Source organism: Diabrotica virgifera, chromosome 1 (genome assembly GCF_917563875.1).
Source record: "Diabrotica virgifera virgifera chromosome 1, PGI_DIABVI_V3a".
In the NCBI taxonomy this organism is placed as follows: Eukaryota; Metazoa; Arthropoda; class Insecta; order Coleoptera; family Chrysomelidae; genus Diabrotica; species Diabrotica virgifera.
Window position 1 is genome coordinate 52851942 of NC_065443.1, and position 25991 is coordinate 52877932.

General features: G+C 33.9%; 1 protein-coding gene and 1 non-coding gene across 3 annotated transcripts in view; both read right to left on the reverse strand.

Annotated features, from left to right (window-relative positions):
* Nucleotides 1-16327: 16327 nt before the first annotated feature.
* On the reverse strand, nt 16328-16399 carry Trnaq-uug (transfer RNA glutamine (anticodon UUG)). Its single transcript has one exon. It is a non-coding gene; the product is annotated as a tRNA-Gln (tRNA).
* Nucleotides 16400-21763: 5364 nt separating this feature from the next.
* LOC114324960 (4-hydroxyphenylpyruvate dioxygenase) overlaps nt 21764-25991 on the reverse strand; it is an 87124-nt gene continuing 82896 nt past the window's right edge. For both annotated transcript variants that reach the window (XM_050655346.1, XM_050655312.1), the window contains one exon: nt 21764-22128. In XM_050655346.1, coding sequence (XP_050511303.1) covers nt 22054-22128 — 75 coding nt within the window. In that variant the 3' untranslated portion in view covers nt 21764-22053. The remainder of the gene's footprint in view (nt 22129-25991) is intronic.

Consider the following 25991-nt stretch of genomic DNA (forward strand, 5'->3'; position numbering starts at 1 on the left):
GTATTTTTTTTTCTCAAAGTTCGCATCACCCTGTGGAATATTCTAGCATTTATAATATATTGAAATTAAAACCCAACTATAGCCTCATATTTTCTTAACATTTTGTTTTTTGATTCATTCGCTTATGTTGGATAATAAAAAGTTAGGTACTTTTTTAACTAGCCATGTTTTTCATCAATAGAGGGTGTTTTTAAATAAGTATGGCAAGCTTTAAGGGGTAATTCTGCACGAAAAATAATTTGATAGTTTGCTTTATAAGTGTATGTTCGCAAATGCTTCGTTTCCGAAATAGGGGGTGTTACAAGTTTTCTTACAAACTGACGATTTATTGCTCTAAAACCGGTTGAGATATGCAAATGAAATTTGGTGGGTTTTAAGAGGTAGTTATTACACCTTTTTGACATACAATTAAGAATTTAATATTCACCATTGGCGCGCATACGGGTAAAACGACCCGTTTGTTTAGAATTACCCCTTAAAATTTGCCATACTTATTTAAAAACACCCTGTATTGATGAAAAACTTGGCTAGTTGTTAAAATACCCAACTTTACTGTTATCCAACATTAGCGAATGAAAAAACAAAATGTTAAAAAAATATCAGACTGTAGTTGGGTTTTAATTTCAGTATTTTATAAATGGTAGAATATTCCACAGGATGATGCTAACTTTGAGAAAAAACACAGTTTGATTGGTACACTCATTAGTACCTACCGATAAGTTATCGGATACCTATACAACGACAATTTAACTTCCAGCAACAATATTATTACAGCGATATTGTTAACGAATAAGGCTATATAATATTAAAAAATCACTTAAATCAGACAACAGGTTTAGGAAATTCGAGACATCAAAAATGACCCATTTTTAAGGAGGTGCCTTAATTTCTTGGAGAAGTGTATTCTTCTCGGTTTGGTATTCGGTACCAAAATTAGAACTGGCGTTAACATATGAAGGGTCAGGGGAAAGAACGATGAATTTCTATTTGCAAGCATTTTCGGTAAAATGAGAAATAAAGTTACATATTCATTATTTTTACCCCTTGCGTCCAATCTTGTAACGTGATTTTAAGACGATTATCATATTGATTTCCCCTTGTCTATTCACAGGTTGATAGTACCCTTTCTAAGCTAATAGACTGCACAACAATCTCAAAATGACCAAAAATTGACATTCATCCTTTTTCCCTCTGACCCTTCATATTGTGCACATCTGTCACTGAATTGAATTCTTTTCAAATCACACATTGTCAATGGTAAATACTCGAAAAAATACGTAAGTTCCTAATAAACTTTAGTTAGTTGGAATATAGACACGGATCGCTTAGATCGTAGGTTCAAACCCCACCCGGTGTCAGTTGTTTAGATATTTATTAATTTGGTTGGTCTTTACTATTGCTGTGATATTAAAGCTTAACATTGACCTACTCTGTTACGTTGTTCTAGTTCTAAGATATGTAATAGGCTAATGGGCAACTGCGAGACTTGCAAGACTCTTGCTGCAAGACCAAGACCAAGACCTGGAGCGCAATACCAAGACCAAGACCAAGACCAGGTGTACTGTCGCAAGACCAAGACCAAGACTCTCTAAGCCTCGTCTTGGTCTTGCACTTGGGCAACACTAGATAGCAATTACGTGGTAGACTCAATGGTTTCAGAAAAACACGTGCTACAACTAGATAACTAGAGTTAGCTAGTTGTAGTATTCAGTGTATGTCGCATTCACGATTATTTCGATTTAAAAATAACTTGATAACTCATCTTGTCAAGTTTTAGCAGTGAATATTAGGGGCATTTGAGTTTTATCAACTTTCATTAATCATAATTAAATACTTAACCCGTTTGGAGCGAGTTATCAAGTTTTTACATAATATGGAAGCAAATAAAATACATCTTGTGAACTAGTTATATCAAAAACGTCAATTTTGAAGTTATCAAGTTATAGTACTAAGGAAACGATATATGTAGGTGTGTAAATATGGCTTTCATTCACCTGTGGGGATAAATGGCTATATCAGTACCTACAGTTTGGTTATCCGAAAAAATCGATTTTCGGAACACCCATGTCCCCCAATTGGTTTGGATAATCAACGCTCTACAGTACATAAATTTTAGTTGAGGCCGTTCAAATTCTAACGCGCGTTAGCATGTGAACGGCCAGAATAAATTGTATGTATTTGTTATCACGCAATATCAAAACGCGCGTTAAGCGCTTGTCATGAGAACGTGGCTTTATTAAAGAAAGTACCTTTTTCTCTGTCCAACATTCATTCCATACATGAGTAATATACTATCGGATTTCAATAAAAATTCTAAGTGCCATCGGGTCAAAGGCTGCGGCCAGACAGACAAGCGACAATTTACGGCGCCGTAAGATAAAATGGGTCCCACGGTGAGTGTAGTGGATGGCCAGACTGAGCTGTAAAATATCACCCAGCAACATACCAACATAAGATAGCACCCATTTTTCGCGCTTCATTTTACTGCTCTTACATCGCCGTTTATCCAAATACTACGTCTGGTCGACTCTTCTCTATGCAGTTGAGACATGGACACTTAAAACATCAACCATAAATAAGTTGAAGGCCTTTGAAATGTGGATCTACCGGAGAATTCTCAAAATTTCGTGGACATCGCATACCTCAAACGAAGAAGTGCTGCATAGAATAGGCAAGGCAAGAGAACTTTTCAACGCAGTGAAAGTTAGAAAAACATCATGCGTGAGCCACATACTGAGAAATAATAAGTACCAATATGCTCAACTTATAGTGAAAGGAAAGATCGAGGGAAGGAGAGGACTAGGAAGGAAAAGACTATCGTGGCTCAGAAATATCCGACAATGGACAGGGCTAAATTTTGAACAGCTAATAAGAACAGCTGAAGACAGAGAAGAGTTTGCAATTGTAGTAGCCAACCCCCATTGAGGAGATGGCACTTTAAGAAGAAGAACATCGCCGTAAATTGTCGCATGTCTGGCCGTAGCCTAAGGACACGTTCACATGACAAGCGCTAGGCTGGTTGAACGCTCGCTATGCCGCGTTCTCACTGGTAAAAATTTACTTCGAACCAGCTGTTCGTCGCAAATATTTACGTGCTCGATTTAAATTGCGCTAATGTGAACGTGCTCGCCGCATAGATCGGACGCAAGCATTTTCGACGCACAAACCGACAAACCATTAGTTAAATACCCACGAAAAATTTACCAGTGAGGACGTGGCACTAGATTTATATTATACAGTGCGTCCATAAAGTAACGCATAAATTTATTATTAGCTAAATAAACAAGGTTATTAGAAATTTCCGAAACAGGTCGATTTTTATTTTTAAATTACGATTTTTTGGCATATAAATCATACTAGAGACTTCGTCCATCTGGGCATGATGATGTAATCGATGATTTTTTTAAATGAGAGTAGGGGTAATGTGATAGCTCATTTGATAGGTTGTTCAATTCTCTATTCAGTGATATAAAAATTAACATAATTATTATACAAGGTGTCCAAGATTTGTTTTTTAAATTAAATTAATTGAGACAAAAAGAAGATTGTATGTAATTTATTCAATTCAAAAATACGTTTTACTGTTGTCATAAAACAGCACAACAATGTTTGACAAATAAATTTTGTTCTTCGCTTAAATTCAATGTTAAATCTGCCCACCCACCTGCCTCTTGGCAGTTTGAACATTTCATTTAAGCAAAAATCAATGTTTATTTTTCAAATAATTTTTTTTTTCTGTTTTATGACAGCAGTAAAACTTATTTTGAATTGAATGAATTGCATACAGTCTTCTGTTTGTGTCAATTAATTTAAATAAAAATTTTTTTTGGACCCCCTGTATAAATAATTATGTTAATGTTTATGTTAATAAATAGAGAATTTAACAGCCTTTCAAATGAGCTGTCACATGACCCCTATTCTCATTTAAAAAAATTATCGAATACGTCATCACGCTAATGTGGATGACGCTACTAGTATCATATATATGCCCAAAAATCGTAATTTAAAAATAAAAATCGACCTGTTTCGAGAATTTCTAATAATGTTGTTTATTTAGCCAATAATGAGTTTATGCGTTAGTTTATGGACGCACTGTATTGTATATGTAGTGTTACGTAACCAATACACAGTGCGCTGGAATAAGTGTTACCCCCCCCCCTTATTAAATTATTTGTTTTAACACATAAGCAAAACTCTCGGACAAGTCGATTTTGAAAATAATCATAGTATATTATAGCATCAATGTTTTGAACTTTACGTGATCCCTCTTCAGGTGACAGACACAACTTTGATTTTTTGAAGTTATACTTCTTTACCGGCGATAGAGGGTGAATTTTTATATGTTAAAACCTATCAGCCCGGCGCATGCGCATTATAACTTTGTTCTGATTGGATGTTCAAATGACATGTCAAAAATTATCCGATATCGCAGCTGTAGGACAGCTGTGGTTTGGAGGTAAAGGTAAAGGTAAACAAATGTATAATATATTAGTTTTATTGTTGTGAGGACAGAAATAAAAAAGTTTATAATATTGTGTATAATATCATGGGTATAAACCTACCTATTTGATCTGCCAAAATATATAGTATGTAATACTTTTATTTATATAATTTGATTACCATCAAAATTTCTATCAATATTCACCTAATATATTGTTTTCTTACTCTATGTTTTGTTGTATTTTTTCAATTCTAAATCATTTCAATTCAAAATTAAAATAATTTGATCAATTTTCAAAATATCAAAATATCACAAGTTTAATCCGTTTAGTTAGTCGATCTTCGTAAATAATGACACATAGTGTCCGTGGCTAAGCGTTGAAGCCGAATGAATTCCAATACCAACCGCGCTTATCAGCGCTGGTTCGAGTCCCAATAGAAACTTTCCTTTTTGTTTTTTTTAATACATTTTATGATTGTAAGTATATTTATTATATAATTGTATTTTCAGAAAATACATATTTAGTTAAAAAAATTTTCGACAATTAATGTTCAGACATCATTTGTGGCTTGTTTAATGTGTTTGTGTGTGTTTTATTCTTTTATTATTTTAATTTTTGGCACTGTTCTAATAAAAATGTTTGAGAAGTAGTAAGTATAAATTAGTTTAATATTTAAACAAAATATAAATAAAAAGTATATTAATTTCGTTTAAATCATATAATAGAAGTATAACATCTTACGTGCGTACAAAGTACACACACATTCTTTTTTCAATGGGAAAGTACATCATGTGACACCTTATGTAAAATCTTTTGAAATACTGATTACAAAAATGTATAATACTTTAATCCTTTTTGAGAGGGTAGGCGCAAAATTTCGGTCGAATTATTTTTTAATGTAGATATTAATTTTTTTCGAATCCTGGAAAAACTAATACGTATTTTTGAAAAATTTAAACGAAGAATGAAATATTACAATCTTATCGAGGGTACAAAGTCCCTGAAAACTATTATAATGATTATTTTAATAAGACACAGGGGTGAAAAAAAGAGAAAATCTAGTCTGATTTTTAATTTCTAATAAATCATTCAAAAGAAACTTCAAAAGAAAGTTTCACTAATCCGCTTAGGCCCAGCGGGGTTTAAGCTCTTTTGAATAGCACGAGCAATAGTGATTGTAACTGGCACTTTTACTGACTCTAAAAATGTGATTTCGATAAACTTTAATTGCAATTTGCGCCGTAATTAATCATAATTAAGAGTTGGCGCAATGATAAGATTTGACCGTTAATTTAAAACGAATCTATTCGTATAACTTTTATTGAATTTGAGTGACATTATATTTTCCATAAGATGTGTGCGATGTCCTTTAATTAATTGTATTTTGTTTGCAGTACTGCATTTTAATAACTAATTTTATTTACTACATACAATTGTTTACGTTTGCATAACCTGCATCTTATTTTTTCTTCTTATTATTTTTTTGAACTATGGCCTTGACAATTATCCAGCAACCAGGACTAATATAATTGACCAATATAATTAAAAGTGCGAATAAAAGTACAGAGCGTAGAAATAGAGGTCGCTTTGCCGAACTTGCACGGTCCCAATATCAATGCTTTCTCTATTATTATTATTTCTTTGAACGAAAGGTAATTGCATTTCATTCCACATTTATTAAAATGGAAAATCTCTTCAAATTACCAAATGTTTTTTCAATAATAATCCTTGAAGCAATTTATAATTGATGATATAGCACTTAAACTGCTGTCTGAGGATTCTGCAATAGTGTCATTAGGGAGTTGAGGACTGGATAAGAACTATTCCCTAATAATACATTGTTCATAAAGTCCCCATTTTATATCTACACTATCAGTGCCGGATTTAGTTCATGGAGCGCCGGGGGCTAAGTCATACTATACCGCCACTCTCCAGTAGGTATAGATATAGATGCGTCTTAGGTTAACAATTCATTAAAACTATTTTAATATTGTTAGGTAATTTATTACAAATATACAAAAAAGCCACAAAAACACAAACTCACAACTTATAAAGTAAATTAACATAATTATTTACAAACAAATTTTCCTGGACTTCCTACTTGCAAACAGGTCGATGATTTTATTAAAATCTAATTTTGTAAGCAGATCATGATTAACCCATTAACGCCTACGGGTACCATATTTATGGAGCCAATAAATTGCAAAAGGGCATCGGAGTATATTTACCATATTTTTAGGTAAAATTTAGCAGAGAGATTTGGCCTATTTGTAGTTCAAGGTTACCTCTTCTTGAATGAACAAACCCAAATTTAGTTTTATACCTATTTTCCAGTGTAATAAATTTTTGAATTTACGGTTGGTTTTGTTTGTGACAAAATATGGACATTCGTTTCGTGTAAGTGTTTTATTTATTATTTTTTGCAGTATTATTCCCGTTTTTGTTTTCAAAAGATGTTCTACAAACTTTAATAAATAACTTGTACAGGTTTTCATAATACTTCATCTTTTGGTTTTTTCGTAAATAGGCCAAAAATATGGGTGTTCCCAAATGGAACCGTTAGGCGGTTTGCTGGATATGTTGTTTTCGTTATTATTTTTTTACTTTTCTTATTTTTAGAGGAATTTCTTTGAAAAAAGATCATATAGCTTTTGAGGAAAACAAAAGTAATAATGATGTTTTTGCCGTTTACATAGAATCTCCAGATACTAACATTTTGACAGACGAAGCTTCGGCAGATGACAATGACGCGGGTTTTATTGACAATCTAAATCGGAACCAGCTGTCTTAATGGCGCGGAAATTGGATTTTCGAATGATATTAGAATCGAAGGCACTGCTGAAGACACGATCGTAGAGGAAACCACTTAGGTCCACCGCGTACTAGCACAGCAATTCCATATGCGCCAACTGATGGAGGTCTAAATATGTTTACGCTGCAGCAAAATGCAGATTTTTGCAAAGAAAGGGATTTGGTTTCTACAGTGTATGATTCTCTAGATTCTGATTACTCAAAGTATGCTGGTTCAAGCCCTTCAGAACTTTTTAGATTACAGCAACTAGACCTGTTAAAAGGTTTTCAAGACAGGAGAAAAAACATTGTTATTTCGAGGCCAAAAATATTGTTTTCAAAATACAATATAGGTGGTACTGATTTGATGGATAGCGATGTATCTTATTATCGAATTGAAATCGGTTCCAAAAAAATGGTATTGGCTTATTTTTACGTACGTAGTGGACGCTAACATTAAAATGCATGCAAGTTCTGGTAGTAACATTAGCCAATTGGAATTTACACGGGATATTATCCAACTGTATCCAATAATATATAAAATCCCACCGAAAGCACCAGGAAGAGTGTCCGCAGCTGCAAGAAGTGACTCTCGAATTGGAGATATTCGGTACGAGGGATTAACTCATTTTGTGGTTTCTGTACCAGAAAACAAAAGATGAAGATGCGCACGCATTGAATTTTTAAGCCGAGAGAAAACAATATTCTGCAAATATGATGTAGTCCTTTGTATTGACTGTTTCGCAATTTTCATACCAAGTACCCTTAACGAACATCTACCGGGTTCGCGCTTAGTGGTCCCATATGGGAACAGTTTTTTCTCAATAATTGTTTCATTTACAAAAAATTTTCTTGTTACGTTTTGTACAGAATATTGAAAGCAATAGTTATTTTCCTAACTAGTGCGGAAAGTGATACTTTCACGCACGAGATTGCCGTTGACCCGAACGACGCGACAGCGGAGTTCGGGCAAGCAGTCGAGTGCGGGGAAGACACTTTCCGCATGAGTTAGGAACAATATTTTTTCTATGGCCGTAAGTTTGGAAAAAAGCCACAAAAAATAGAGTTAAATCAATTTTTATTTAGAAGTGAAAATACACAAATTAATTCTTTGACAAGGTTGTCAAAACCAAACTTTCAATATAATGGGTTACCACGAAGACGATATTGGTTCCCAAGACGACGATTCAAAATCATTGTAATTGTCTACTGATCTGACTTTTAAATATTGTGTCAAAATAATTTTATTTCATCGAATTATCGCGCTAATTTCAATAAAATATGAACACAATAAGATAAATTTGAAATAAATTAGTAAATAATATCTAAATATTAGTTTATTGCATGTATTATAATATATTATAATGCCATATTACAAAGTATTTTGTTTTCCCGCACGCCGTGCGGGAAAATTTACTTTTACGCACGCCGTGCGGGAAAGTGTAACTTTCGGAAACGAAATGCGTGCGTGAAAGTGGCTCTTTTAGCACGGCCGTAGAAAAATTTTTTTTCTCGGCGTTAATGGGTTAATATTTAAAACAGCGAACGAATTTAATGTTTCTTCCGTCATCGTATTTCTCAAATAATTTTTGACCCGTTTTAAAGTGAAAAATGATGTTTTACCAGTTGCGTTAGTAACCATCAACGATAAGAAGATTCTTAGTGCTATTTCTACGTTTGGGAAGGTTGCCATTATATTATTTTTATGCAAAAGCTCCATCACAAAAGTAGCACTGTGAGTTGTTGGATTTTTATACACAACTTGGCCTAGTATTAGACATTAGTGACATTATAATAGTATATTATGCAACAAGTGCAGAAAGGTACTAATTTCTCACGAGTTTGAAAAGTTGCGGTACGAGCGCAAGCGAGTGCCGCAATTCAAACGAGTGAGAAATTACCTTTCTGCACGTGTTTCACACTATACTTTTTCTACAAGCACAGTTTTTCCTAAAAATAAAAATCACAATTTCCAAACGACGATTAATTATAATAGGTACCTATGTGATAAATTTTAAACTGTATTTAATTAATACTTACTAATCAATTTAAATTCCTTATACCTAAATAAATTGCACAGAAATCAGTTAAAAAATTAATGCACTGCCTTAATTTGTTTAAATTTAAACAATTATTACACATTATTGACATTATATTTATGCAGTCACGGATTTACACAAAACCTACTTCATTCGACGTCTCTTGCACAGGTTGCTAAATCCTTATTGGTTATTTGATAATTATAAAATGTTTAATAAGAATAAAATTGTAAAATAAAACAGTTGTAACATCCATAATTTAGTTTCTATGCTATAGTTAAATATAATAATTGTCTTATAGGTTATATATTTGTCTAAAGTTTAACCATGAATGTAAACAGAATATAACGTTACTCAGAATGCGGTAGTCCACAGATGTAAACAGAATATAACGTTACTCAGAATGCGGTAGTCCACGGATGTAAACAGAATATAACGTTACTCAGAATGAGGTAGTCAACTGTGCAGAAAAGAACTTTGCGGCACAGAAACGTCACTTTTCTGCACACTAATGTCAAATATCTTATACTGTGAGAAAATATCAAGTTTGCTAACATAAAACCGTGCAGAAAAGTGCCCTTTGAATAGTGGTTGTAGAAAGTAGTAATTTACGTAACAAGTTCCGAAAGTGATATTTTACGAGACGAGTAGGAAGTTTCCAGGGCGAGCCGTAGGCGAGTCTTGGAATCCTGTGAGTCTTGTAAAATCACTTTTGGATCGTGTTACGTACAATATTTTTTCTGCAGCTGTTTTGTATGTTAAAAAGGATATATGTATACTGAATTGGCTCTATCGAGATTCACTTTGACACTGACGTTAGTAATTTTTTTTGTGAAGTTCAGTTATAGTCCTGTCGCCAGGGGGGGTACAACGGCCTCGTTAATTCAGATGGACTTACCCAAGTTTTTTTTATGTATTTTGACCCGTAGAACACGAATTTTTTGGGTAACAGTTGATCCGGATGTCGATAAGATTGTTATAGACCAAGAACTTGAGGAATCAAATAACAGCGATTTTTGGCAAAACAAAACAATATTTTGTATTTTTTGGGTCATTTTAAGCAAAAAATATTTCTACAAGTTTTTTAGTAGGATGCACAGTTTTCGAGATAAACGCGGTTGAACTTTCAAAAAATCGAAAAACTGCAATTTTTAAACCCGAATAACTTTTGATTAAAAAATAAAATAGCAATTCTGCTTAGCGCCTTTGAAAGTTCAAGTCAAATTATGTCGGTTTTGATTATTTGCATTGCTAAAAATTTATTGTGTTATTGTTAAACAAAGCTACAAACAACTAGTGCGTGAGTGATGTTTCTATGATTTTTCATTTAAAATCGAACGAGTAGGTAGAATAGGTACTAGTGCAATCAAGACTATTTCTACGTTACATGCGTTAAAACACATGTAAAAGCACGGGAAACCCTACGTGTTTATAGCTTTGTTAAACAATAAAAAAATAAATTTTTACCAATGGAAATAATCAAAACCGATATAATTTGACTTAAACTTTTAAATGCGGTAAGCAGACTTGCTATTTTATTTTTTAATCAAAAGTTATTCGGGTTCAAAAATTGCAATTTTTCGATTTTTTTAAAGTTCAACCGCGTTTATCTCGAAAACTGTGCATCCTACGAAAAAACTTGTAGAAATATTTTTTACTTAAAATGGCCCAAAAAATACAAAATAGTGTTTTGTTTTGCCAAAAATCGCTGTTATTTGATTCCTCAAGTTCTTGGTCTATAACAATCTTATCGACATCCGGATCAACTGTTACCCAAAAAATTCGTGTTCTACGGGTCAAAATACATAAAAAAAACTTGAGTAAGTCCATCTGAATTAACGAGGCCGTTGTACCCCCCCTGGCGACAGGACTATTATCAGAAGTGATTGGAAATTACTACACAACCAACGCACCTGCTCATAGCCAATATTATTAATAGTAAACAGACATAAAAATAACATAAACCTTACGCCAATCAATAATTATTTATTTACACCATTGATAACATATGAGAAAATTATTTTTTGTACAAAATAAAAATATTTTGTTGAAATAAACTCCACACTGTTTTATGAGATTAGTAGACACTTCCACTATTGCTAATAATTCTTCCTTTTTTAATGAAAGATTAAGTTGATTTTAGCAGTTAATAGTGTGATGTATGAATTTTTATGTTGTACATACATAAATATGTTTCCTATTCCGAATGTGTCAAAGTGAATCTGGGTAGAGCGAATTAAGTATATATGTTACAGTTCAAGTTGATTATCCAGTTGGAGTTGACTCCAACTAGTTGGAGTCGACTCTAACGGCTGGTTTCAGTAAAAGTTGATTATAAATATAAAATGAAGATTTATATTCAACATTTACTAGTAAAAGTAGACTCCAACTAGGAAAAGTATACTCTTCCCAATGCCATTTATTAAAAGTTGATTCTGATCACACAAACAGCCGATTCTAGAAATTAAATGTTACTGAATATGTTCAAATTAGTCTAGGCTGTATCGTCGCCCCCGTTAAGTAAATTATTCCAGTTCGATCTTTTTTGCACAAACTTACTAAAAAAGAGGTCCTCTTCGACCAAATAACGAATCCACAGGGTGTCAGATGGTACTGTGGTCGAAAAATTGTTTAAACAATTTTTTTAAACAAACTCACAAAAAAAAATTTATTTAGGACAATTTTCTTTACATCATTTGGGTCATTCGGAGCAAAAGAGGTCTTTTGTGATTTTTCTGTAAAATTTTGTTATTCTCGAGTTATACGCGATTTAAAATTTGCAAAATACGAAAATGACCATTTTCAAGGCTTAATAACTCAGTTAAAAATTATTATTATGAAAGTCCGAAAGTCACCAAATACAATTTTAACGACCTCCCTACAAGATACTGAAGAAATTTTTGTTATTATTTTATTACTAAGCGGTTATTTTTAATTATTAACAATGAGCGCTAGGAGCGTATTGACGCAGCTGTCAATGTGAGTGCGAGTGAGATGCACCATTGCACCATTTTGACATTTAAAAATTCAAACTTCTGTCAAATCACAAAACTGTCAAAACTTTTTTTGTAATTTATAGCTCACATGTCATCACCATGACAAGTCGAAAGTTCTTCTTCTTGTGGTGCTTTCTCCTTTAGTGGAGGTTAGCGACTACACTGGCAAATCTGTCTCTGTCCAATGCGGCTCTAAACAAAGATGTTGAATCAAGGCCGGTCCAGTTTCTGATATTTCTAAACCATGAATTCTGGCGCCTTCCGGGACCCCGTTTTCCTTCACTCTTACCCTGGATGATCAGTTACGTGAGGCGGTACTTTTCGTTTCTCATTATGTGTCCCAGGTAGCTAACTTTTCTGACTTTAATGATTTTTAGCAGTTCCCTATCTATACCTATTCTCCTCAGAACATATTCGTTGGTGGTGTGGGTTGTCCAAGGTATTTTCAAGTCTCTTCTATAAAGCCAGAGTTCAAAGGCGTCCAACTTGTTCATCAGTGTTGTGCTGTGTCCAGGCCTCCGTTCCATACAAAAGTATTGACCACACATAGCAATGCAGAAAATGATATCTAAGGCTGATATTAATGCTACTGTTACAAAATAAGCTTTTCATTTTGATAAACCCCTGTCGGGCTACCTCCATTCTCGCTCTTGACTTTTTGGTTTTAATCAAGTTGATTGTTAAACCAGCAACCAAGATATTTGTACTGGCTTACGTATTCAAGCTGTTGGTGTTTCACATATTTATTGGAAGGTAAATTTTTCTTCCGTGATATTCTTATAACTTTGGTTTTCGCAGTATTGATCTTCATCCCCATTTTTTCACAACTCTCAGTAACCCTATCCAAGAGTATCTGCAGACTATGGTCCGAATCAGTCATTAATACTGTGTCATCTGCATACCGGATGTTATTTACTCTCTGCCCGTTTATCCTGATTCTTTCTGAAGGGTGCGATAAAGAGTTCGCAAATATTACCTCAGAGTAGACGTTAAAAGTATGGGTGATAGCACACAACCCTGTCTAACACCTAGTTGTATTTCAATTGGCCTTTACGTATTACCATTGGTCTTTATGATTGCTGTCTGATTCCAATAAATAGCCTCTATAATTTTAGAATCTCCTTTGTCGACTCCGATGTCATTCAATCTTTCCATCAAGGTCTTGTGCTTCACCCTATCGAACGCTTTCTCAAAATCTATGAAACAGATAAAAAGGTCTGCTTGCTGATCTTTGTATCTTTGTGCCAGAGTTTGAAGACAGAATATTGCTTCTCGTGTCCCCATACCTTTCCTGAAGCCAAATTGTTCTTGACCGGTGACCTCATCACATTTTTTATAATATATTCTGTTCTGTATGATACGCAAGAAAAGCTTCAGAATGTTATTTAATAGACTTATAAGGCGGAAGTCCTGGCATAATTTGGCGTTCTTCTTTTTAGGCAGTGGTATGAAGACTGATTCAAGCCATATTTTAGGGATAGTCCCTGTATTGTAAACATTATTAAATAGTCCAAGAAGAAGGTCTAAGTTTTCCTCGTTGATTAACTTCAATAGCTCAGCTGGTATTTCATCTTTTCCTACAGATTTGTTGTTTTTTAGTTGACGTAGAGCATATTCCAGTTCGGACTTTAGTATTGGAAGACCTTCGTCGTTTTCGGTATTTAATGTAGGAGGTTCTCTGATGTCATAGAAGAGTTCCTTTATATAGTCTTCCCACATGTTTATTTGTTCTTCAGGGCTTGAAATCAGTTTGCCTTCTGCGTTGATTAGATTATTTGGTCCTTGTGAGTATGTCGTGCCTGTGAATTCCTTGAGTTTCTTATACAGATGGAAGTCATCATGTTTTTATATAAGTTTTAGATTTCTTCACATTGTTCTGTTATCCATTTTTCTTTTGCAATTTTTATTTTTTGTTTAATGGTTCTATTTAATGCTTTGTACATTGCTTTGTGCTGTTTGCATTTTATTCTTTCATCCATTAAATCCAATATTTCCTCTGTCATCCATCTTTGCTTCCGTGGTCGCTGTTTTGTGAGCATTTCAGTTGCCGTTGTAATGGCGTGTCTGATTTCCTCCCGAAGGCGAAAGTTAAGGATGTTTAATTATATGAAAATGTGCTAAAAAACAGTGCGAAAAAGTAAAACCCATTTAAAATACATTGTTACTTCAGACACACTTTAAACTCTTCATGTACTGCTATCTATATTTACAATTTTCGCACAATAAAACCTTTACATTTTTACATAATATGAGATAGAGTAGATAAAAATTGTTTTTGTGAATTTGGTTAACAAAAATTGGTCAAACAATTTTTCGACCGCGGTACCGTGTGACACCCTCTGTATTTGTTATAAGGATTGTTATACGGATGTATTTCTTTGAGTAAGTTTGTGCAAAAAATCGAATCAGAATAATTTACCTAACGGGGGCGACGTTACAGACTATACTAATAAGTAGTTGAAACGGTCAAAACAAAGAAACGCACACTCATCAAAAATACACTTGAGATTCTCGTATAATCAACATTTACTGAATCGATCCAGGGAGAGTCAACTCCAACTAGTAAAAGTTGATTTAAATTTTTAAAATCAACTTTTACTGCTCGTTTCAGTTGGAGTTGACTCCAACTAGTTGGAGTCAACTCTAACTGAGAATCAACTTGAACTGTAACATATGTTAACTTTACTTATGAACTTTTATTAAACACTTTAATTATGACAAGCGTTGTCATAATAAAATACAAAGTTGATGTTATTGTTAAAGCCCTTACCTAGCTACCCAAAATCGTCCCGAAAGTAAAAAAATCGTCCGGAAAGTGAAAAAATCAGTCCCGAAAGTAATTATTTTCGGTACGAGTTGTGTAAAATGGTACTTTCGATTTAATAAATCATATCGAAAGTTTTATTTTCGGGACGGCTGCAGAAAAATGTTTTAATTGAAAACACTCACTTGCTAGAGATGTATCCAAGTAATTCGAATAAATATTCACTAATACCGACGCTTTGTCTGAAATCACGTTATCCTCTGAAAAAAGTAAAGAAAATAAAAATTAGAAAGTGATCAAGCTCTTCGTAAGCTTTTCCTCTAGATTTCAGGTTATTTGCCAAATCAATTGTTTTATACAGGGTTCTACACTTGGGTTCTAATCTTATTTTGCGGAGTAGGATCTCTTCTGTATCTGCTTCGTCAAACTGTAATTTTCTTTTGCGACTTCTAATTTCTTTGCTGTATTCCGTTTGTTGTGATAAGAGCTGCCCCTTTTGTTCAAATAAACTACATTTATTACGAAGAGACTCGTAAAAATGTTCTAATGGAAATTATGGTATTCTTTAAATGACAAAATAATTAAATTCAACTATTTTCTCTTTGCAATGATCTTATTATTTTAATTTTTATCTATTACCTAGGAAATTATTATAGGTACCAAATAAAATATTATATTATACAAAAACATTATTTAATATCATTTGATACAATAAAAGATTCCTTTAAACCTTAGCAACAACTCTCTTTTACTAAATTATCTGTACTTTACTAAAGGATCCTGCAATAAAGGCGCTTTTATCTTATGCCGCGTCCTCACTCGTAAAAATTTGCGTCGAACGAGCTGTTCGTCGCAAATAATTGCGTGCTCGAGGTAAATTGTGCTAATGTGGACGTGTTTGTCGCATAAATGGGACGAAAGAATTTTCGACGCACACAACGCTCACGCTCCATCGGTTGTCGGTATGTTTTACATTTTCGCTGGTCGAGCACCGCGTCCTCACTGGTAAAAATTTGCGACGCAAATTCTTGCGACAAACCAATACCTAGTTCAATACGCACGAAAAATGATCTCAAAACGCGCGTTGTCAAAAGCGCTTGTCTCTAAACGGGTTAAAGGTACATGACTATAGGATGTAAGTAAGATTGAAAGCCTATAAAAAACAATCTGAAAGGCAAAAAATATAATAAGACCACGAGTAAAGTGGCCATGAGACCCGCCTGAAGACGGAACAAACAAAGCCTCCATTATTTTTGGAATTAGAATTTCTTAAATTAAAAAACAAAAAAGTACTAGAGGTCCCACCGAGATTTGAACTCGGATCGCTGGATTCAAAGTCCAGAGTGCTAACCATTACACCATGGAACCGATATTAAGAAATTAAATTCAGATAAAATCGTTTTTATAAACACTCATCTCAAAATAAACCTGTTCCTAAATTAGAATGTACACCTCTTAAATTATAATTAGATCTTTTAACCTTTCTTATATCATCGGCGAGACATATCAGAAGAACAAAATAAATATTATACAATTACTAATGCCTATTATACATAGTTATACAATTATTGTGTCTTATACAGGACGCTAGATATATTATTAGTCCAGGAACCAAAGCTTTTCACCTCGCAATTTTTACAGAATGGATCAATTTGCTTGAAAATTTAAGAATAAGTAGTGGATAGTCCGTGGATCAAAATCTATATGATGCGGACAGGCGCTTTTACCACGGGGGTGATTGCCACCCCATCTCGGGGGTGGAAATTTTTTATTATATTTTGACTGCAAAATTTAATAAAAATATTCATTCTAAGCAAAAGATGTTCTATACATATTTTTGATAAAATTAATAGTTTTTGATTTATACGCTATCGAAAGTGTTAGCTTTATATCTAAAAAATCAATGTTTTTCGATGGTATACTCATTTACGATTCACTCAATTTTTAAATTCTAATTTTTTGGTATCCATATCATACTAGTGACGTCATCCATCTGGGCGTGGTGACGCAATCGATGATTTTTTTAAATGAGAATAGGGGCCGTATAATAGCTCATTCGAAAAGCTATTAAATTTTGTATTCACTGATATAAACATTAACATAATTATTTATACAGGGTGCCCAAAAATTTTTTTTTAGTTAATTTAATTAAGACAAAAAAAGAATGTAGTTAATCTATTTAATGCAAAATACATTTTACTGCAGTGAGAAAACAGAAAAAAATGTGAATTTGAAAAATAAACATTGCTTTTCGCTTAAATTAAATGTTAAAACTGCTAAGAGGCTGGTGGGTGACAACTAATATTGAATTAAGTGAAAAACAATAGTTGTTTATCAAATAAAACATTTTTTTCTGTTTTAGGATAACAGTAAATGTATTTCGAATTAAATAAATTATATACCTACATTCTTCTTTTGTCTCAATTTAATTAAAAAAAAATTTCGACTTTCTCATGTAACTCGTCCAAGAGACAATACATAAACAATGAATAACTTTTACACCACCTTCAAAGAGGGTAATTTATACAAGTACATACCTGGAATACCGGTATTAGATTTTCAACATCGTTAGTAAAAGAAAGACTTAGAAAAGAAAGTTACAAATTAGAAAACTTAGAAAAGAAAGTTACAAATTCACCGGTACTTGATGGGTTACCGAAAAATTACCTGCTCGTCAGAGTTACCAATTGGCCTGTAATTAGGATGGCGGATTAGAATAGTTACGAATTCACCGGGACCCGTCGAATTGAGTCCCGGGCATCGTAATCCTTCTAATTACCTTTTAATAGCTTTCTAATTTGTAAGTACTTTCTAATTTGTACTTAAGCATATTTAGAAATATTGTTATTACCTGGAATAACAATAGAGGAATGAAATGATTTTATTGGTTATGCATTTATGGTAATCAAATATAAAAAAGCAATATCCTACAAAATATTTAGTATGGTGCGATCTATCGGTATACGATACGGTGTTAAGTTGATTGCCAAAATGAGTTCAGTGAAAATTGTTCTTAGTGAAAAAGGAAAACAATTGATTGTGTTAAATGGCTTCAAATATCGTTTTCACAAATCTTTAAAGAATAACGACAAGCGTTGGATATGTTGTGCACAGACGAGAGAAAAATGTAAAGCATTTTTAAAAACCCAAGGTAGTGACGGAAATTCGGGATGAACACAACCATAGCGAATTAAACGAAGATGCACTTAACCGTCAAATGTTAAGTAACTCCTTAAAACGAAAGGCCGTAGAAGACATCAGTGAAAGACCTATGAAAATTTTGCAAAAGGAATTACGAAATGGAGATATTAGTACCTTGACTACCAAAGACGTGGCATTGGTTCGACAAAATATGTATAACGCCCGACGATCTCTTCTGCCTAAATTACCAAAAAGTATGGAGGAAACTCATGATATATTCAAAACATTTCCAGTGAAAACCAACAAAAACGAGGATTTTCTAATGGTGAACGACATAGAAAACCAAATTATTATGTTTTCCTGTAGCAGCAATTTAGAATTTTTAGCAGATTTGGACACGATTTACATAGATGGAACTTTTGAATATTGCCCAAAGTTTTTTAAGCAAATGTTCTCCATCCATGGTCTAAAAGAAGATCATTATATATCTTTGGTTTTCTTCTTATTGCCAAATAAACAAAAACATACATATACACTGGCACTTAAATACCTAACAGAACAAGTTGAGAAATGCAATAAAAAACTCGCTTTAAGAACGGTATTTGCAGATTTTGAAGAAGCAATTCAGCAAAGTGTCACTGAAGTTTGGACTAATGTTTCATTGAAGGGCTGCCGATTCCATTTAGGACAATCCTGGTACTTAGTCATATTTGAATCCTTTTTTGAATGATGATGATGTGTATGTGTGCTTTTTGTTTGTTGTTTTTTTTTGTACTGATTTCCCATATGCCACGCTGTTGTAATTTTCCTGGTCCTGATAAGTAGTCATATTTAACATATGAGTATTTGAATTGTATTTTTGATGATGATGATGTGTATATATGCTTTTTGTTTTCCGGTGTTTTTTACTTATTTTCCATATGTCATACTCTTGTAATTCTAATGATGTTTTTTTCTTTTTTCAGGCGGCGCAAAATTCAGGCACTAGGTTTAACATCCTTATACAATCGGACAAACGATAGCTGGCGGCTGACCGTGAGCGAAAATACACAGCGATAAATACACAATAAGTGAAGTTCAGCCGCCACGTCTCGCTTGTTGGATTGTACTAAGACAAAGAGAGTGATGTAGGAAAATATTTAACATACTGCTTTGGAATGCCATTTGTCAACCCAGAAGATGTAGGAGATTGTTTTGTTGAAGCTTTATTATCAATACACTCACAAAATCATAGAATAGTAGAATTTGCGGACTATCTGGTCGATAATTATGTCTCAGAATCCGCCAGAAATATGGGCGGAGATGTCAAGCAGTTTACAACGGACGACGAACGCATGTAAGAGTTTTCATTCCAGGTTTAACTCGTCAATTTATTTTGCTCATCCTCATATTTTTCAATTTTTAACAGTTTTAATAGACTTTCAAAGTGAAACGTATGTTAAAATTAGAAGTGTACAAAAAAAAAGTAAAAAAATTTATTCTGCACAAACCCTTACATCAAAAAAATTTGTAGATGAACAAATTTTAAAATTAAATAATAGATTAATATCAAAATTTGATTACCTCAAAAGTGTAGGTGAAAAATTTAGAATAGTTAAATAAATGAATTAGCATGTAATTCTAACTTATATTGTTTTTTGTCAATATTGTAGGTATACATTTTTTAATAAAATTATATGCTCTAAAATAAATTATTGTTTACTAATTCCTAGAAATCATTACGTACACCGACTAAGCCCCAGGTAGACACGGGACTCAATTTACTCATCTTCGGGACTCAACTCGGCTATTAGAAATAGGGATTATAATTCTGGGACTCAACTAGATTACTCCGATTTGTACAGCTAGATACAATACTTCAGCAAAAACCCGATTTTAATCATGGCATAAGTGTTTTTATATAAGGTAGGAACTTAGGTATATTCTTTTATCTACGATTGTAGGTAAAAGAATTATCAAAATTTGGAGGAGAAGGAACATCAAAACACGTCTTATTGTTTGTTAAATTTTAATAAAAAATTGTTTGATATATAGGTCATAGGTATGTGTTTTTTCATTTTAAATGCAGATTTCATCTTTAAAAATTATGAGTAAATTTATATAAAATAATTTTAGACTTTTTCAACATTGTTTAATAGTAATTAAACGCCATGTTTAAAATTTCTGAAAACATTTTACATAATGCCCTAAAAAGGTTTGGTCGGAGGTTCCAAGGAGGTTTTGGACGACCGTCCCAAGGAGGTTTTAGTCGGACGTCCCCAGGAGAGTTCGGTCGGACGTCCTGGGTACGGATGATTTTGTAACATCGGACGTCCTCGGTACGTACGGAGGATTTCCCAGGACCTGAAGCGTACGTCCTCAGGACGTACGAATGTCCTAGTGGTACATCCCGGGTACATCCCAGGAATGTACTTGTGCTGTTTGGATTTCTCTATTCCAATAGTCCAATACCCTACCGTTACTTCGTTACTGTAAATATTTCGTTATTTTGTTATAGGGTAGTCGGAATTATCTGTTAATATACTTTTGAATAATATTAATACTACAATGATTAAATTAATTTAAAAAAAAAACATGAAAATAGAGACTTCATATTTAAGTTTAAAATGCGAAAGTGTCAATGAAATTTAAACTGTTCATTTTTTGTTTGTGGTCTGCTGTGCGATTAAAAAGAATAATGAGTTTAAATATCTTTATCAAAGATAAGCATACCGAAAACTGAAAAGGTAACATAACCTGTTTCGCGATTAACAACGCGACATGTATCATCGGTGTCATAAACGCCTAAATAATATCAAAGATAGAAACTTATTGTTCATTATATTAAACTATAATGGAAATGGACTGTTGTTTGATAGCTAGTCGAAAATAGCCGCGCATTTTCAGCAAATTTTTATTTGTAACCGATATCGCACACTCAGCAAAAACAATGTTTAGTAGTTTAGTCTAATAACTTAGGCCGATAACATATTTGTAATATTATATTTTTTATCAGCTAAGCTAAGATGACATAATATATTTTTAAAATATTGTGGCGGCTAATATCAAAATTTGGACAATTAATTTCAGAGTGAAGAAATCGTCTGCTGGGAAGGAATGTTTAAAATGTTTTATTTTTACATTTTTACATTGTACTTTTGACCTCTGAGTACGTATCAAATGTGGCAAACGTTCTTTTAATGGATATTTTGTTTCGCTATATATGCTTATGGTATTGTTGGTAATGCGCAGAAGTCCAATTTTGCAAATTTTTGTTACATATTTTTTTGCGTCTCATAGAGTCTCTATGCATCTAAGCATATACCCGAAATATTATACTACCTAAATGACACTCGGTCCTAACTGCAAGACGCAAGCGTCTCGAAGGGTTAATCTTGTTCTTGCTAAAATCTTGCAGGGTCAGTCTTGGTCTTGGTCTTGCTAAAATTAGGCGGTCGTGGTCTTGGTCTTGCGAAAATGCAAGAACAAGATCAAGACTGCAAGACCAAGACCGATTTTGGGCAACACTATTCGCTACAAAAAGGAAGTTAGTATCTTGCATAATTTTTTATACAAATACAAGGGGACAGGGGGAGTAGAAATTTAAACAAGTAGTTTTTAGATTATGTATTTATTTTCAATTATATCCTATACAACATAATATTTTCTTATTTGGACAAATCTTTAACATACCTAACTAATGATCTTATATATTATAAGCACAGCAGCGTCTCAGTCTAAATGTGTTCCCTTCTTATTTACTGAATAAAATCTATATTGTAAAAATAATAAAAAGAACTACATGCAAGAAATGCATTGTCATATAACCCATAATTTCTAGTTATTTATCTGGGAATGTGATATATTCAATTCCATAAACAACTTGCTTTTGGAAACAGATTTTATAGATTTCCTCTTTTGTCTTGTTCCATTTCTATTGCTTCGAAAAGAGATTTGAAGTTTCCTGCACCAAATCCCTGAAAAATTTAAGTTTTTAATAGAAAAATTTTTTTTTGTAATACTAGACCTTTTTTTAAGTACATAATACTAAAATATGTTATCAACACTTTATAATGAAGGACCATTCTTGTAATAACTGATTTGGAAGAAGTTTATCAAACTACTCCGATAAAATTTACTACCTACATATTATAAAGTATGTCTTTGAGCAAAATAAATTTAAAAAATTAATATAGATGTCCATTGTCCATACTAATCAAAAAATTTGGTTTCGGCTTGGAGGGGGTTGTGTCACCAACAGGATATTTTTTTCCTTATTTCTCTGAACTATGGAGCTAAACTAGTAGTCGGAGAGATAGAAGCGGATTTTGTGCGTGATAAGTAATATGGAAAAACTATACGGGGATATGTTGAATTAGTTGTGTACATGACTTTCACCAACAGCCGGAAACTAGTGGAGGACGAGGGTAGTTATAAGGGGTCAAAGTCGTGGATTTTATTATTTTTTTTGTGGCGCTCATGTTTGAGATAGTGACCCAAAATTTAAGAATAAGTAGGTCATGATGTAACTAAGTAAAATCTCTAGGAGCCGACAAAAGGGTGGGGGTAGAGGTGAGTATAAAAAATATAAAGGGCTTTTTGCGACGTTCGTGATTGAGGTAGTGCACCAAAATTTGGGAATAACTAGACCATGATACAGCTAAGTAAAATCCCCGGAGCCGGAAACCAGAGTGCGGGAGAAGGGTAGCTATAAGGGGTCAAAATCACGGTTTTTATTATTTTTTTGTGACGCTCATGATCGAGATAGTGCACCAAAATTTGAAAATAAGTAGGTCATGACGTAACTAAGTAAAATCTTCAGGGGTGGCTCGCTGCGTGGCCGACAAAGGGGTGGGGCAGGGGTGAATATAAAAAATATAAGGGGTTTTTTGCGACGTTCGTGATTGGGATAGTGCACCAAAATTTGGGAATAAGTAGACCATGACCTAACTAAGTAAAATCCCCAGAGCCGGAAATTAGAGTGGGAACGAGGGTAGTTATAAGGGGTGAAAGTGGCGGCTTTTATTATTTTTTTGTGACGCTCATGATCGAGATAGTGCACCAAAATTTGGGAATAAGTAGGTCATGACGTAACTAAATACAATCTGCAGGCGTGGAACGTTGCGTGGCCGACAAAGGGGTGGGGGCAGGGGTGAATATAAAAATTATATAGGGTTTTCTATGACGTTCGTGATCGAGATAGTGAACCAAAATTTGGGAGTAAGTAGATCATGACGTAACTCTAAGCAAAATCTCCAGGGGCGGAAACCAGAGTTGGGGATGAGGGTACCTTTAAGGGGTCAAAGTCAAGTTTGAATTATTTTATTTGTGACGCAGCACAACATTTGTCCCCAAGCAGCGTTCCGCCCATGTAGATTTTACTTAATAATGTCATGATCTACTTATTTCCAAATTTTGGTGCACTATCTCAATCACGAACGTCTCAAAAAACCCCTTATATTTTTTATATTCACCCCCTGCCCCACTCCTTTGTCGGCCACGCAGCGTTTTACCCCTGAAAATTTTACTTAGCTACGTCAAGACCTACTTATTCCCAAATTTTGGTGCACTATCTCGATCATTCTTCTTCTTCTTAAGGTGCCTCTCCGTTCCGGATGTTGGCGATCAGCATGGCTATCCTTATGATCTCGATCTGGCATCTCGATCATGAGCGTCACAAAAAATAATAAAAACAGCGACTTTAACCCCTTATAACTACCCTCGTCCCCCACTCTCGTTTCCGGCTCTGGGGATTTTACTTAGTTATGTCATGGTCTACTTATTCCCAAATTTTGGTGCACTATCTCAATCACGAACGTCGCAAAAACCCCTTATATTTTTTATATTCACCCCTAACCCCACCCCTTTTTCGGCCACGCCACGTTCCACCCCTGTAGATTTTACTTAGTTACGTCATGACCTATTTATTCCCAAATTTTGGTGCACTATCTCGATCATGAGCGTCACAAAAAAAATAAAAACCGCGACTTTGACCCCTTATAACTACCCTCGTCCCCCACTATGGTTTCAGGCTCTGGGGATTTTACTTAGTTATGTCATGGTCCACTTATTTCCACATCTTGGTGCACTATCTCAATCACGAACGTCGCAAATTTAATAACCCCTTACAGTTTTTATATTTACCCCTACCCCCACCCTTTTTTCGGCCACGCAGCGTTTTGCCCCTAGACATTTTACTTAGTTACGTCTTGACATCCTTATTTCCAAATTTTGGTGCGCTATCTCGATCATGAGCTTCACAAAAAAAATAATAAAAACCGCGACTTTGACCCCTTATAACTACCCTCGCCCCACTCTGGTTTCCGGCTGTTGGGGAAAGTCAAGTACACAACTAATTGAACATATTCCCGTATAGTTCTTCCATATTACTTATTACGCACAAAATCCGCTCCCAGCTCTTAGAATATAGCTTCGAGATTGAACCTTCCGTGTAGCTATTTGTATTGCTGGTAGACTTTCTTCTCCTAATGCAAAGAACCGCACATTTGCCAGACTGTCACACTGATATATAATTTGCTCTGCTGTTTCCTCTTCCAGGAGACAGAATCTGCACAGGTCATCATCTGACAATCCCGTCAGCTTCAAGTGCCTATTGAGCTTACAGTGCCCTGTTAGCAGACCTACTATGGCTTTAAATGTTTTCCTATATTTGCTGATTAGGTTTGCCGTAAATTTTGGCGAATGTTCTATAATGAACTGTTTCGCCTGTCTTTGTCCTGGTGAATATTAGTAACGAACAATTATAGAAAAAAAAATAAAACCTTATTTTGAACAATTATAACTTAAGTGACAACGCGTATAAGCTATGAAAACTTAATTTATTACACGTATAACCAAGGATGACTTAAGTAACAACACGTATAACCTAGGAAGACATCTCCATCGCATATAACGGTGACACATTATACGAAGGAGGCAGAATTGAATAAAAGTGCTTAAATATTTTGCATTCTTCTCATCTGAACAAGTTTTTGAGGAATGGCACGGTGGAGCAAATAGGAGGAAAACAAATCTTTGAAAAATCCACGTTATGCTGATGACACTGTTATATTGGTGTCTTCACCAGAAGAACTGGAACAAATTATGAATAGGCTATGCGCGGATATGGTTTGAAAATAAATATACAGAAATAAAAAGTAATGATCATCGATATAATCAGAAACAACCACGCAGACGTAAGGAACATGGCAGGTTACGAAGTGGTCAGACGATTTAATTACTTAGGCTCCGTTATTACTAACAGTGGAGGATGCGAAGACGAGATCCGTCAATACATCACAATGGCCAGATCGGTAACAGCCAAACTCACAAAGCTATGGAAGAACATTGACATCACAAAAAACACAAAATTACACCTTGTTCGAGCATTGATATTTCCTATCGCCACCTATGCTCAAACTTGGATAATCAAATAAGTATAATGGCATTTGAAATGTGGGTCTTCATCACTAGATACAGAATGTTGAACATCCCAAGTAGCGCAATAAAAACATTTTAGTTTTATTTAAGGTTTATAAAGGTTTTATTGTGGTAAATAAGAAGATAATGGTTTTAAATTTACCTTGTAGATATACTGCCAGATCTTTAAAACTCTTAAGCATTTGTCACTAGTTTAAAATATCTAATATGAGTATCAAATAAGACTAATTAATCTTAATAGATAATTTGTCTTATTGTAGTTTTAAAATGGTTTATTCTCAGTTCACTTTAAAACTAATCAGTTTTATGAAGAACTTCCGGACTGTTTGGTTTTAGTAGATTCTAGCTTGCGACCTTTTAGTTTTATTGCAGTTTTAAAGATTCTCCTAATATGATTAAT